The sequence below is a fragment of the Euwallacea fornicatus genome, chromosome 23 (genome assembly GCF_040115645.1).
Source record: "Euwallacea fornicatus isolate EFF26 chromosome 23, ASM4011564v1, whole genome shotgun sequence".
NCBI classification, from domain to species: domain Eukaryota; kingdom Metazoa; phylum Arthropoda; class Insecta; order Coleoptera; family Curculionidae; genus Euwallacea; species Euwallacea fornicatus.
In genome coordinates, this window is record NC_089563.1 from 1,270,889 (window position 1) to 1,284,391 (window position 13,503).

The window sequence follows — 13,503 nt, forward strand, 5'->3', positions numbered from 1 at the left end:
TGCCAAAGCTATTTTTTGACAATAATTCAATGATTTTTTTTTATAAATTTATAAATAAAAAGTATTAAAAGTAATTGTTATCAAACTTAATTATCCGCTATAAAATACTGCTTTCATTACTATATTTGCCGCATTCAACAGCTAATTTATTAGTAGTTAAAAAATGGTTTCCTGGACAATTTAAGACAACCTTCCTGGCCCAGCCCTAAACTGAATGAATATATATCCAGGAATTGGCTCACTTTTGGCACAAAAATTAGTTAAAACATGTCTTCAGGGCGCCCAATAAAGTGTGTAGTAGTAGGGGATGGGACTGTAGGCAAAACCTGCATGCTTATTTCTTATACAACAGACAGTTTCCCGGGTGAATATGTCCCCACTGTGTAAGTAGTACTCCTCTTATATCTGGCAAGGTAGTGATTCAAAAACTTGTTAAATTAGGTTTGATAATTACTCAGCCCCTATGGTAGTGGATGGTATTTCTGTAAGCCTGGGATTGTGGGACACAGCAGGACAGGAAGATTACGACAGGTTGAGGCCTCTTTCATATCCACAGACTGATGTATTTTTAATCTGCTTTAGTGTGGCATCTCCCTCATCATTTGAAAATGTGACTTCAAAATGGTATCCTGAGATTAAACATCATTGTCCTGATGCACCAATGATACTTGTAGGTAAGTAGCCTTTTCCAGAAGTTTTCTTAGTTTTGGCTGTAACGGCTCCTGATTTCTCTTGTCTGTTTCTATTTATCATCTCATCCATATATGGTGATTTGATGAAGTGATTTAAATATGAAAAAAAAACTTCTGCAGGTACTAAAATCGACTTGCGGGACGACAGAGAAACACTCAATAATCTGGCAGACCAAGGCCTAAGCCCCATTAAAAGAGAGCAGGGTCAAAAACTTGCCAATAAAATTAGAGCAGTTAAATACATGGAATGTTCTGCTTTAACACAACGTGGATTGAAGCAGGTGTTTGACGAGGCTGTTCGCGCGGTTCTAAGACCTGAACCTCAGAAACGGCGTCAACGAAAGTGTATTTTAATGTAAATTCAACCCTTTTACTTATTTTATATTCTGTGTTTGCCTGTTCAGATCTTGAACTGATATTATTTTTGATCTGATAGTTGATATGTCTCACTTAGTGAAAGGTGGCTGCTAAGAACTTTAGGATTTATTTTTGTTTGTGGAAAAACAGCAGAGGGAGGTGAGATACTTTTCTTAAGGTTTAAAATTGAGACAATATTTATAATTTTTTTTAACAGGTTTAATTGAATTAAACCCTATAGGCACAATCAAATACATTTGCAGCTTGAAAAGCAAATATTTTTTGATTCAATGGCATCTACTCATGACTTCCTGAAATTTAAAATTATTTATTATTATTATAGAGTAATAAGTGCATACCAAATGTAAATTAATTTATTATCTTTATTTTGAGTTCAAGAAACTTTTGAGTTAATTAAAATGCTTGCTAAGAAGCTAGCTCATTTTTATTACCTTTCGCTTTTATATCATAAATAAGAAACACCCTCCTAGTGTCTCTTTTTCCCATCACATTAATAAGTTTCAATGAGGTTCAAAACGTAACTATCCGTCCTGTAATAGACACAATCCTTGCAAATTTATAAAACCAGGGGGAAGAGCGGGGACGGTGCGTTTGAAGAGCTTTCTTCCAATCTTTTTCTTTAACAAAATAAATATGTATCTAATCAAATGAGTCTCACACTAAAAAGTTACCTCATTTTAACTCGATATTACGGGGCATAATTAATTAATCTTTTTTTATGGGGTATTTGGTGCCATTTCTTCTAAAAATTGAAGATGTGGGGCAAATTGTCTTGCACAATTATTTTTCTCATATTAAACAAAAAATAGAGATACATTTAGAGTAATTACTTTATAATATCTCTTACTAAAATAAAGACGTAATGTTTCCCTAGTCAATTAATTACATTTTAACTCTTATAATAACACTATAATGTTTTATTTTCAATGTATTTCCATCAGTTACAGACAGATTCATTCTGTTTCCCTCTTCGGGAATTACGTACTAATATATTGATTTAACTATAAATATTAAAATTTTCAACAGTCATGTTCAGTGTTTCATTTCCTTTGAACGTGAGTAATGTTTTTCACTGTGAAATTAACTACCACAGTGATAAAAAATTCTGACTCTAGGCAAAGGGTAATCTTTAATGATGGATATTAAAAGGTTGGCTATAATGGAGGATGTATACCATTAACAAGGGAAGGGACCCAATAGTCCCCCCCTCGGTTTTAATGAAATTTTGCAGAGAAATAGTTCAGACCTATTTAAGAATAATGATGTATATTTTACGGTTTAAGGGGTGAAAACTACCCCAAAAGTTTGACCAATTTTTCTTTTTTTAACGATATCTTTGGACCCAGATGAGTTAAAGAACGAAAAAAGAGCAAAATATTCCTTTTTCAATTCGCTATCAATCTATCAAGGTACGGAAAAAATATTGTTTTATTAATTTTTGTTTTGGCCTCGTTTTTAGACGCGTCGAGCTAATTCATTCAATTTTTTACCATTTTATAGAGAAAACATTTCTCAATAAAATGGTGTAAAGCAGAACGCGAAACCATGTTTCTAACAAAAGTTATAATTGTTTATATAAAAGTGTGGTTTTATGTTCGACCACTTATAACTTCAGAACTGCAGATCGCACAAGAAAATTTCTCATAATCAATAAGGCTTGATTTAATAAGTAATAAAGAACGGTATCATCGAAATTATATTTTCAACTAAAAATTATGTTAACATTCCCCTGTAGTCGATGAGTATTGTATTATATTATGCGGTATGCATCAGCGTAGAGCTCTTTTCCATATAGTAATAATATACAAGAGAAAATTCTTTTGTATATCCTGTAATCCTTCTCTTAAATAGGTCTAAATTACTTCTCTGCAAAATTTAATTAAAATCGGTGAGGGACACTTGGGTCTATTCCCTTATAAGTGACCGTCATTACGATATTTGATTACTTAGGCACACAAAATTTACATATTCCTGCCACTTTTATGCTTACTATGAAAATGAGTGATAAATCAATCATTACACTTTCATGAGTATTGAAAGACAACTTAGGGAAATAGATTGTTCTAATCAGAATAATGTTCATGAAAAACGTCAACGACAAAAAAAAACTAAAAGTTAAGAATCAAAATTAGGAATTTTGGATAATTTGATGGGAAAAGAGGTGTCTGCAGGATCGCAACACGGTGATTACGGCTATTGTTCATAAGATAATTAAGTTGAAATATATTATTCAGCTCTCAAATTTGTTATATAATTAACATGCAGAGGCCAAAATATTTAAGTTAATAGAGGCTTTATCTTTCGATCGAGTTCTTTGTGCTATAGAAAATTTATTTTTTGTTCCTTTGAGGAGTGTTTGCATAATGATACTGCTGCCTTGAATTTGTCACTTTTCTTCCGTTTTACTAAATGTAGAAACGTCCTATGTTACTTCCTATAAAGTATCGTTTCCAAGATCGATCAGTTGTAGCTTTATAAAAAGCAGGTTGTAAATGTTTTCTACATTTTTGCGCTGATATCATTTTGCAGATGATTCACTCGAGTGTTAGCGCGGCGATGATGAAGATGTTGGTAATGCGCGCGGCACCAATAATCGGGATAATTAGGTTTTATTTTGTTCTAAAGATTCGTAAACTACGTTATTTGACTGACTGACTTAGTGAGAGAAAGTGGGCGGAGTTTAATCGTTATTTTGTGAGTGAAAGTGGATGTTGATGACGTGATTCTGGCTCAGGTTTTTGGAACTCGGGGGGTGAGTTCTGATACTTGTGGTTCACAATTACGTTCTGTCAAGTCAATGAGAATGACAGAATTAAAATTTTAATTGAATGTTAAAATTATATGCATTTTTGTCTCTTTTCGAAGCTACTTAATCAGGCGGCATTTTTAATATTTTCACGTAATACAAAAAAACCCGTTCACGTCAAAATACACTATTTTATGTGTTCCTCTTTGTCCCAATCGATAAAAGCGTCAGGAATTATTTCGAAATAACGATATTAATCTAAAAGTTTTGACGCCCTGTAGCGACAAAACGACACTACATTCGATATAAGTAAGTATGCCAGGAACGCTTTGTAGATATTCCAGGGATACCCTGTATAAAAATATTTTACTAATAATTCGTCTAGTGTCTTAGACCGACGATGTGTTTGTTTTGATCATTCGCCTTCACAGTGAAATAGATAACATTACCAAAAGATTGAAGCATGCAATCATACTCGAAATTTGCCTTGGTTTTAGCAAGCTTCAGTAATGCTTATTTCCTACTTGGCACCAGAAGCACGTTTTATAATATTAGCACAGTTGTCAACCTGACAGTTTGAATCCATTAGGTGAATTAACCATAAGTTTAGAATGTGATTTCTAAGGTGCTAAAGTAGAAGCCGACAAGTTGACATGTTTGATGTCAACTTAAAATGTACATATGACCTTAAAGTTTTTGTAGTTTTCTTAAATTTTTCTATATTTGCTCACTGATATTTTCTGTTAATAAACTTAACACGATGAAAAATTTGAAAAAGAAAAGGAAATCCAAAAATATCGCTGTACTTGATAACTCCAAGCCCATCGCATGTTGTGGCTTGGGTGTAACCCCACTAATTAAATCCGAAATACTGATACCGGTAAATGGACTGAACAATTTTTAAAACCAGAGAAATGATTTTAAAATTTGAAGTGACTTCCTAGAGAGAACAGAGTTTAAAAGTACTGTAAAACTGTTGGGGTTTTCAAAAAGAATCTTTGCAGAGAACTATTTCTGAAAAATGGATAGTTTACATTATAAAAAAAAACTCTCTGTTGTCTACTTTTATTATAAAACTAAAACAAGAATATTTGTTAGTAATAATAACAAACCCAATCATTTCACTAAAATATTAACATGCATTTCGAATTCACACAACTTAAATCTAATTACTCATACCCGTTTTTAGAACAATACTTAAGGTCTACTTAATGGACAATTTGCGCACTATCAGACAAGTAAACCAAAATATTTTGTGAAGTATAAAACGAAGTTGGCAATATTGCATATTGCCAATATTTCATCTCATTTTTCCAGTTCCTTATTGCTAGTATGGGGTATTGTAGTGTCGTGCAAATATCGTGTGTTTTGGTTATCAAAACCCGTTTACTGAATCAAATTATGTGCATCTGAAGCAATGTGTGGTCCAAATTGCTTCTCAAGGAAATTAATATTGATTTATGGTCATCTCATGTAAGAAAGCTTTACGTGTTAATAGTATTCATGGTGAGAATAAAATAGGTCTATTAAAGGATATTTGATGCCAAACCTCCCACAAACCCACCTTAGCGAATTTTGAGTAAACTCGTAACAGATCTACAACCAAATAATACAAATAATAATAAAGAAAACACAACAGATGTATATCATGATCTTTTTGGAAAACTGCCAATATTAAGCAACTGAAATACACACTCAGCAGAAGATAAAATTAAGTGAACTTAACGAATAATAAGTGGTTACAGCCTAATGAGGTAGGTTCTCGACGTTCAAAAGTTGTTGGATGAAATTATAGAAGGCCCGTACTGAGTTAACGAAGCCTCATTCACGGGCATTTGGTATCTGGCACATAAAGGGGGAGGTACTGGAAGCTGGAGAGGATACACATGTTTCATAGCTTGTGGATATGTGTATGGCAACGAGGGTCCCTGGAACCAATACGACAGCGATTTAGCATTAGATTGGAAGTATGAATCGATGATTTATAATTTTTATCTAAAATAATAATCGAATTGTAATTTCTGAGCTTAAGCTTGGTTCGCTCAAATCCGCTCTCGGAAATGATGGTCATTAATAGGATTATGATAACTTTGAAAAGCTCGAATTCTTTCTGCATATTTGATCAAATTGCTGTCAATAGATTTTATCATTTTGTGCAAATTATATCCCTGTTTACCTGATCGTAAAGTTGAAAATTAAATCCAGGTGGCGGTTTCAGTTTCGACGTGTTATTGAGATCGGAGCGACTGAGATTTGTTACGTTGCTCCACTGGGAATAAGAAGAAATCGGGGGAAATGCCATTCCATTAGACCATGCAGGACATGGCTGCCGATATATTGGTTGGTAGTAGACGGGCGTAAATAATTCTGAAGTAAATTAATTACCAAAACAAATATAAAAATATGAATGTAATAAATTCTACCTGCATTGTGAACCGTAAGAGCGGTTTGTATGCAACTGCTTCTTTGAAGTAAATTGCAGTCAATTGTGGCAGCTGCAGAAGGCATTTCTTGGCTGATATCCTTGGTCTGCGTCTGCTTGTGAAACGGAATAATCTCTTTATATCCAGAACTATCGGAATCGGAAAATGTCTGCAACTCCACTTCTTTAAAATCGTCGTTTAAAATTGACTTCAAAGACACTGAGCGCAAGCTTTCGTCTCGCATCTGGAAAAGATCAATTTCAACCTCATACACCCCAAAAAAGTTTAGTGAAATCTTGGAAAAACTTAATTACTTATTTTTGCTAATATATTTGATTTTTTGGTACTTACTAATGTACGGGCAAAGTCCGCATCAATCTCCTCTTCCAATTCAGTTCTAAATGGGTTCGTCGAACTTGGCGATTGATTTAAACCCTTTTGAAGAATCTTATAAGTTAAAGTAATAAGAAATGTATTCATACAGGATGTCTAGGTGGTATAATTTTAACAGCTCTGTAATTAAAAATGAGGCATACAGTTCATATAAACATTTTTTCCAAAATACAGGTTGTCCAGTTTTAAACATGTCATATCTCGGAAACAAAGCTATTGCGGACCTATGTTTATTTGAACTTTTTGCCTCATTTTTTATTGTTGAATGTATTGCTCAAATTATACAACATAATATCCAGACATCTGGTATGAACTCAAACATTATGGCTTACAGCATGTATCTTCGACTTCTCATCCAGCCACATTTCCGTCCGTTTAAAAGGATTCTTACCTGGTTATGACATATATAACGTGCCAAATATATTTTTTTTATATTCTTTAATTTCATTTACTTACTCATATGAAGATCACAATGTTCCCCCCTGTCATCAAATTCGAGTTTTGTAATTTTATCTTCCAAAGATTTGAAGTAATCCTGAGGAGATAACGGAGGACTGCCACTGGTGAGCGAATCAGAGTCATCTTCGAATGCCTCAGGATTGTCAAAAATATTAATTTCATAGTCTATATTGAGATTCTTGCCAACTTGTTCGTTTGTGTAACATAACAGACGATTAGGTTTATTTTCAAACGAACAAAAGTCTTTTCCGTTACTCTTCAGTTTAGTCATGGCAGAAATATCTACTTGATCCTGGTCGTCATTTGTAGTATTCTCATATACCAAACAGCATTTCTCTAATCGTTTAATTATTTGTTCTGACAGTTCTTTATTCTTCTCACCCAGCTTTAAACTATCCCTAAGGAATGCGAGGTTAAACGAGCCTCTTGGTGAAAAATAATAATCACCTGGATGTAAGTGAACACTCTTCATTATTGATTTCCGTATGTTTTTCAGGAGCCATAAAAGTTTTTGTTTTCTGGCAAAAAGCCATAATTTCATTCTTTAATTCCCCAAAAATCGCAAAGTTGAAGGTCTGATTCTCGTTACAAGGGCTGTTGAATGTGTTGACAAACTTACGATGGTTTTTAACTGTTTCGATAAAGGAGCTTTCCATGGAGTTCGCATTATTGTCCAGATCGCTGAAAACCTAGGAAGGCAGTCCATGTTTTTACGGCGAGAAACGTAATTCATTTTTAAATGATTAATGTAGGATAAACACAGTAGCATAAGATGAGAGGGAGCTTCTGGTTTGTCCAGAAATTGTTAAGATTTCAAACTTTTTTTCCGTCGATTCCAGATCAAAATTGTAGAAAGACCACTAGTAAAGCACGCCTTAAATATTTCAAATAAGCTGTTTTATCGACCACTGCTTTTGGATCATGAAAAATAAGTTACCTCGTCTTGGGGGGCGAAATACTGGGGTATGCAAAATTGCAACGGCACGCGCATATTCACTAATAGTTCCATTTCGCTCGAATCTGGAACGAGGCCATATTCCAGTTCCATGAAGGTGGGAAACAAATGAATTTTCTGCACGAGACATTTAAAATTCGGTCGTACAAAAGGCTGCTTTTGTGCCTGCAAAAAAAATAAAATTACCGCATGTATCGTCAGAAAATTCTGAGACTTTCAAAGTTTTAAATGCCAAATTTAAAGACGTACTAACCGCGGATGTGTTTGTGCGCGTTGCATTTTTGTGATTCATAGAAAAAGACTATAATTAAATCTACATATTTGTCTTTAATCATGATATTCATAACGAAACACAATTGTTGAATAAATTAAAGAACTTTTATGCACAGCTTAATAAAATGAAAACATAACAACCTAAATAGTACATATATGCAAATGAAATTTTTGCATTTCGTCTTTTTCCTTATCATCTACAAACGTCAGAACAAGATTCCATTTTTTTTTAAATTAATATATATATATATTATTACTATTATTAGATTTTAACACGAATTCATCATTTCATGTATTGTGGTACATGAAATTTGAATCACACTTCGTCGCTATGTATTTCCCCTTCTACAATAAGTTTTTTGGCCCAGCCATAAAAATTTTTTGATTCTTTAATTTGCATATTAAAAAAAATGCAATAAAAAATCCAAACGTTAAATTTGACCCCAACATGTTTTAAATGTATCTATTTTTTACCATAGCAGTTAAGAATTAAAAAAATATATGAGACTAGATAGCAACAAGATCTAAAAAAACATATATTATTTTCTGCTGCGGTAACCTGACCAACTGATTTCAAAATTATTGCTGAACGTGACAGATTAGTCTGTGTTTTTTTTTATTAATCCATACGCTTTGATAGATTGAATAATCTATAAAATCGGCTGGTTAAACATATACAAACTTAATTTTAATTTGTTTTTTTTTTTACTATTTTAATGTTTTATTTACAACATGATATGATATGATTGTTGAATAAATGGAAGCGTCGATGGAATGTTTTCATAAATTTAATATCACATTTGATTATTGATTTATAGGAACGGATACGAAGAATGTTCTTAAAAAACGGCTGGAAATTTTTATACCAATAATGTGGTCAAAATAGATAAAGCATGTATTGCAATCTGAGAAACTATAAGAGGTACCAAGACAGTTTAATGGACAAAGTTAAACAAAAGAAAAGCTTCAGAATATAGACGTCAGATTTCTACCTAATTTATCCATTCATAGAATATACATAGACCACGTATAAGAGGAATCCTTTCGGAAAATGAATTATTTTATGCAGATAGGCTCTAAAATAAATCTAAGTGCTATTGTTCATCAACGCGGCTTTCCGCCTATTAGCCAGTTTCCACATCAGTAGCATTCGCTTTGCCCTGTCTATTGCATAGCAACAGTCCCTGATTACCTGGTTCTCAAATAATGCGTGTCCTTCCTTGACTAAGACCTCGTTGATGTATTGCACATTTTGAGGATCGGTGACGTCAGCAAGGAAAACGTACACATACTCTTCCACCGAATCTATAAAACTGATTTTTATCTTGGTTTCTCGTCTGTTCACTAGCTCGCGCAAACGGTGGGTTGCCGTTAACGGCCATGGATGGCCTGGAAATTTGAAATATCAATTAATTTTTACTATTACACAGAAGGGCAATACGGAATTATTTAGATTAGTCATAGTTAAGTTTGAGTCTAAAACTGTATCTAGAGATATGTTACATACAACAGAACATTTCTAACCAGCGCATTTAAAAAAAATTACTTACCCTTTTCACAAGGCATCAAATTTGCTAGGCGACACCTAATCGCTTGAGCAGGAACGTTGCTGAATTTCTTAATTAGGAAACAAATTCCTTTTGTGGGGACTTTACTAACCGTGCCGTAGTCGATGTAAAACACCTGAAAATAATCGAGCAAATGTTTCCTACCAATATTCAGCTACAACATGGATATTTAAAGGTTTTACTTACTCTAACAAAATTATCTGGCAACAACTTCACTATTCTAGCACGATGGTACTCATTGGAAAACACCTGTACGCAATAAAGACCCGTCTAAAACCAAACACAATAAATTAACAAACTACTGCATTCAACAAAAGCTGTGTCCACCTTTAAAGCCCCGGATGGCACGGCGTAGGCCTTTGTATTCGCTCGATCGTTATAAAACGTCTGCATTTCGTCCATCATTACATCTAGAGGAGAATTATCTATGTTGCCTAAAAAATAATAGAGTTAAGTACTTTCAACCCTCAAATAAATATTTACCGAAACACACCCAAATAGACCCAAAACTTTGAAGGGTCATAAACCTCAACCACAACTACATCAAGAACTTGTTCAACTTTTAAGGTTTCTGGTATAAGCTGTCTTGGAATTTCTTGTCCGTAAGGAAAAACATCGTCTGGGATTTGTTGTTTAAAGTCTGACCAATCAAGATCGGGTAACGCTTCTTTATGTGCTTTCTATCGAAAACAAAAATAATAGTGTATTTATTGACTACTATTTTATGAATGTAACTTACTTTAGAATTCTTGATATTGTAGCTGGCAATAGTGAAAATTTTCTCAACGTTCTGAGGCAATGGTTTAGATTTATCATACAACTTAAAATCATCAGATCCAGGCCGCACATAATGGAATATGTGCGATAAAGACAAACACATTTCGATTAGACTGGTGTAACCATAATTCATAAATCTTAACTCGCGATTGAATAACTTCCTAAAAGAATGAAACATATAGGATAATGGATGATTATTACAAAAAATCTTCATATACGAGTTGAAATATCATAGGCATGTGTAGGATTAATTTATATGTTATCAGTTGTCAGTCATATATTAAATGGTAAATACCAAATGTTATTTGGAATGAATAAAATTCGAACGTTACCTGTAATTCACAGGTAATTCACTAGACCAAATGCCATCTGGGAATCGTGAAATAAGCTCTTTCAAATTGGTTTGAACTTTCATAGGAACAATACTGCTATCTTCTTCACACTCATCTGCGGCAAAAAAAACGCTCGAACAACCATTAACAGCTGCTTCATTTGATTCACTAATTTTATGCCTGTATAAGAATTTGAGTTACAGCTATTCAATTCAAGTTAATTTTACATACCCCAAATTTAATGTCCTATTTAATGTTTTCTGATTAAAATTATTCAAACTGTTAATTTGCATATTTGATTTTGAATCCTCAGCATTATTAGTAAAGAGAGCAGTTGCTGCTAAACTCTCATTCAAATTTTTGATCATATTTTCAACATTATTCTTCACTCTAAACGCTCCAATTTTCTTTTGTTCGCATTTATATCCAGCATGTTGTACAGGGCTGTTTGAAGATTGAGGGGGAGTGTTTAGTTGGGATACAGAGAGATTATTTGTTAAAGGGGGTAATTTATCGTTAAATAGAGTGTCAGGTAATGGACGTGGATGTGGCATACTTTCATAGCTTGTTAAAGATGAGGAAGAGTTATTTGGAGTGAATGAGTAATTCCACTCATTGTTGTGTCCATTGCTGAAATTAAAATTTATAAGTTGAAATATAACAGGTGATCATTAAATAAATGAGGCATTGAAATATTAGACATATGTCTGGGATAAATTCATCAGCTGTTTGATAGTAAAGTGCAAAAGGCTTAATCAAGTAATTATTGGGAGGTTTTCTTTTATGATCATTTGTTATTTTAGAAGATTGATTTAATTTTTTTTACCTGTTAGATTTAGGTCCACTTTGCTGAAGTTTAGGTCTATTTTGTTGATATCTCCTTCTTGTACCCTGAGGTCGTTTGTTGCGATCATTTTTAACATTTATTTTTTGTTTAGTTACCAACTCATTAATATGTTTACTTTTTTCATTTGGCACTATATGCACTTCAGCAAAAGGACCAGACCCTTTTACCTGAAAATTTTAAAAATAGGTTATAATTATAATTGAAAAATGTGTTATACCCTCACAGTGCATGTATCAGGGATGTTCTTTAAAAATTGTTCTAAAGAATTGTACTTGAATTTTGAATAGGGTATGGAAAAACCCAGTAATGAGGAATAATCACGCTGAACACTTTTCACATTCAAAACTACGGGTGCTGATGTTAAAATGCTTCTTATATGTTTTTTAACCTCATCTTCAGTAACATCCAGAGACATCTGAAAAAAAGTAAAAAAAATTACCCTGAATTTTTTTATATTTAAGATTTGTGTTATATTTTTGGGGTATTACGAAATAGCAGTCAAACATTGATGCCATAGTAATAAGTGAAAGATGTGTGAATGTATGTAGCACAGATGGATGACTGGGAGACACTACTGAATGGCTGCACCCCTTAGATCTTGTAAAACACATGTAATAACATTTTAAATTGGGCAAAATATCTTATATGAGATTTTTAGCATCAACTATCAATGTATTGTTCTGATTAGGTGGCAATAAGTTTTTTAATCACCCAATATAAAATTTAGTGTCAATTAAATTTTTGTTTCTTATCATATTCTACACAAACACCATTTTGTATAAGTTCCATAAACCTTCCTTTTTAACATATTTAAAATTGAAGTCAATATGCATTCCATATTCAATTTTGTCTAAGTTAATTAGGGCTAAGATTTGGTTTGTTGTATATCAGGACGTGTCAATGTTCACTTTGTAATATAGAATTCACACTTCAAATTATTTGAAAGGGTACATTATCAGTATTTATTTATTTGATATTTAGTTGAAATAATTGTGCATTTAGTATGAAAGCAATGGGAGACAAGGCAAATTGTAGTTCAACTTACGAATCAGTCGGATTAGTGCTTTTCAAAAGCTCGTTTATATCAATGTTGCAATGAAAGAAGAATAATAAACAGTAAAAAGGCAAAATAACATTAAAGAAAATATTGAGGCAAAAGCAACGACACTTCCATATGTTATATGCAAATAAAACTTTACCTTGGAAGCTTGAATGTTAAATTTTAGAGACGAAGTTAACTTACTTTGATTTTGCTATAAACTATAAATAAATGATCACCCAAAAATTAAAAGAGAAACACGATAAGAAGTGTGGAAATTACTATTGAATCGCAGCACATGCAGTTTTGAATGAAATACGATTCACGCATGCTCGTTGCAAAAAGTTTTCAATATGACAGGCCATTGGCTATTTGCAGTGGGGAAGCATTGTTGCAAATCCTGCGACATTCGTCTATAAATTTTACTTTTCTTAAAAATGGGTTCATCCGTGAAGTCGCAAATAATCGGACATTGGACGCATTAGAAGTCCCACTTCTTTAATCAATCAATAGAAACTTATGAAACTTACTCATTATCCATAAATCAAGAAAATCGTTTAATGTATAGACCTGTTATAAAAACAAAATCTTCGCCTTGAATTTTCTTTTATTGGGATTTTT

At 33.0% G+C, this 13,503-nt stretch overlaps 2 protein-coding genes across 4 annotated transcripts; one reads left to right on the top strand and one right to left on the bottom strand.

The window, feature by feature from the left end:
• Nucleotides 1-4: 4 nt before the first annotated feature.
• Nucleotides 5-2,099, top strand: Mtl (Rac family small GTPase Mtl). Its single transcript, XM_066295555.1, has 3 exons — nt 5-383; nt 442-674; nt 813-2,099. Exons 1-3 carry the CDS (start codon nt 268-270, stop codon nt 1,049-1,051), a joined length of 588 nt encoding a protein of 195 aa, XP_066151652.1. The 5' UTR covers nt 5-267; the 3' UTR covers nt 1,052-2,099.
• Nucleotides 2,100-4,865: 2,766 nt separating this feature from the next.
• Nucleotides 4,866-13,204, bottom strand: tej (tejas). Of its 3 annotated transcripts, none has more exons than XM_066295597.1 (19): nt 13,087-13,204; nt 12,067-12,258; nt 11,823-12,010; nt 11,228-11,626; nt 10,997-11,176; nt 10,627-10,825; nt 10,381-10,567; nt 10,215-10,321; nt 10,074-10,157; nt 9,870-10,002; nt 9,512-9,708; nt 8,029-8,211; nt 7,539-7,780; nt 7,089-7,489; nt 6,965-7,023; nt 6,591-6,674; nt 6,240-6,483; nt 5,993-6,183; nt 4,866-5,744 (listed from the first exon to the last, which is right to left on the bottom strand). In XM_066295597.1, exons 2-19 carry the CDS (start codon nt 12,256-12,258, stop codon nt 5,586-5,588), a joined length of 3,429 nt encoding a protein of 1,142 aa, XP_066151694.1. In that variant the 5' UTR covers nt 13,087-13,204; the 3' UTR covers nt 4,866-5,585. The 3 variants fall into 3 exon arrangements, with proteins under 3 accessions (XP_066151694.1, XP_066151692.1, XP_066151695.1); XM_066295595.1 differs by having other exon boundaries at nt 13,043-13,186; XM_066295598.1 differs by lacking the exon at nt 13,087-13,204 and adding an exon at nt 12,889-13,018.
• Nucleotides 13,205-13,503: the final 299 nt, after the last annotated feature.

What these genes read in the sequence shown, in the direction of transcription:
- tej (XM_066295597.1), bottom strand. Translation starts at nt 12,258, where the DNA reads ATGTCTCTGGATGTTACTGAAGATGAGGTTAAAAAACATATAAGAAGC. An exon ending in TTTGATGCCTTGTGAAAAGG is followed by an intron (nt 9,709 to 9,869) that starts GTAAGTAATTTT and finishes TCAAATTTCCAG; the next exon opens with GCCATCCATGGCCGTTAACG. An exon ending in ACATTGTGATCTTCATATGA is followed by an intron (nt 7,024 to 7,088) that starts GTAAGTAAATGA and finishes TGTCATAACCAG; the next exon opens with GTAAGAATCCTTTTAAACGG.
- Mtl (XM_066295555.1), top strand. Translation starts at nt 268, where the DNA reads ATGTCTTCAGGGCGCCCAATAAAGTGTGTAGTAGTAGGGGATGGGACT. An exon ending in GGTGAATATGTCCCCACTGT is followed by an intron (nt 384 to 441) that starts GTAAGTAGTACT and finishes TTGTTAAATTAG; the next exon opens with GTTTGATAATTACTCAGCCC. An exon ending in TGCACCAATGATACTTGTAG is followed by an intron (nt 675 to 812) that starts GTAAGTAGCCTT and finishes AAACTTCTGCAG; the next exon opens with GTACTAAAATCGACTTGCGG.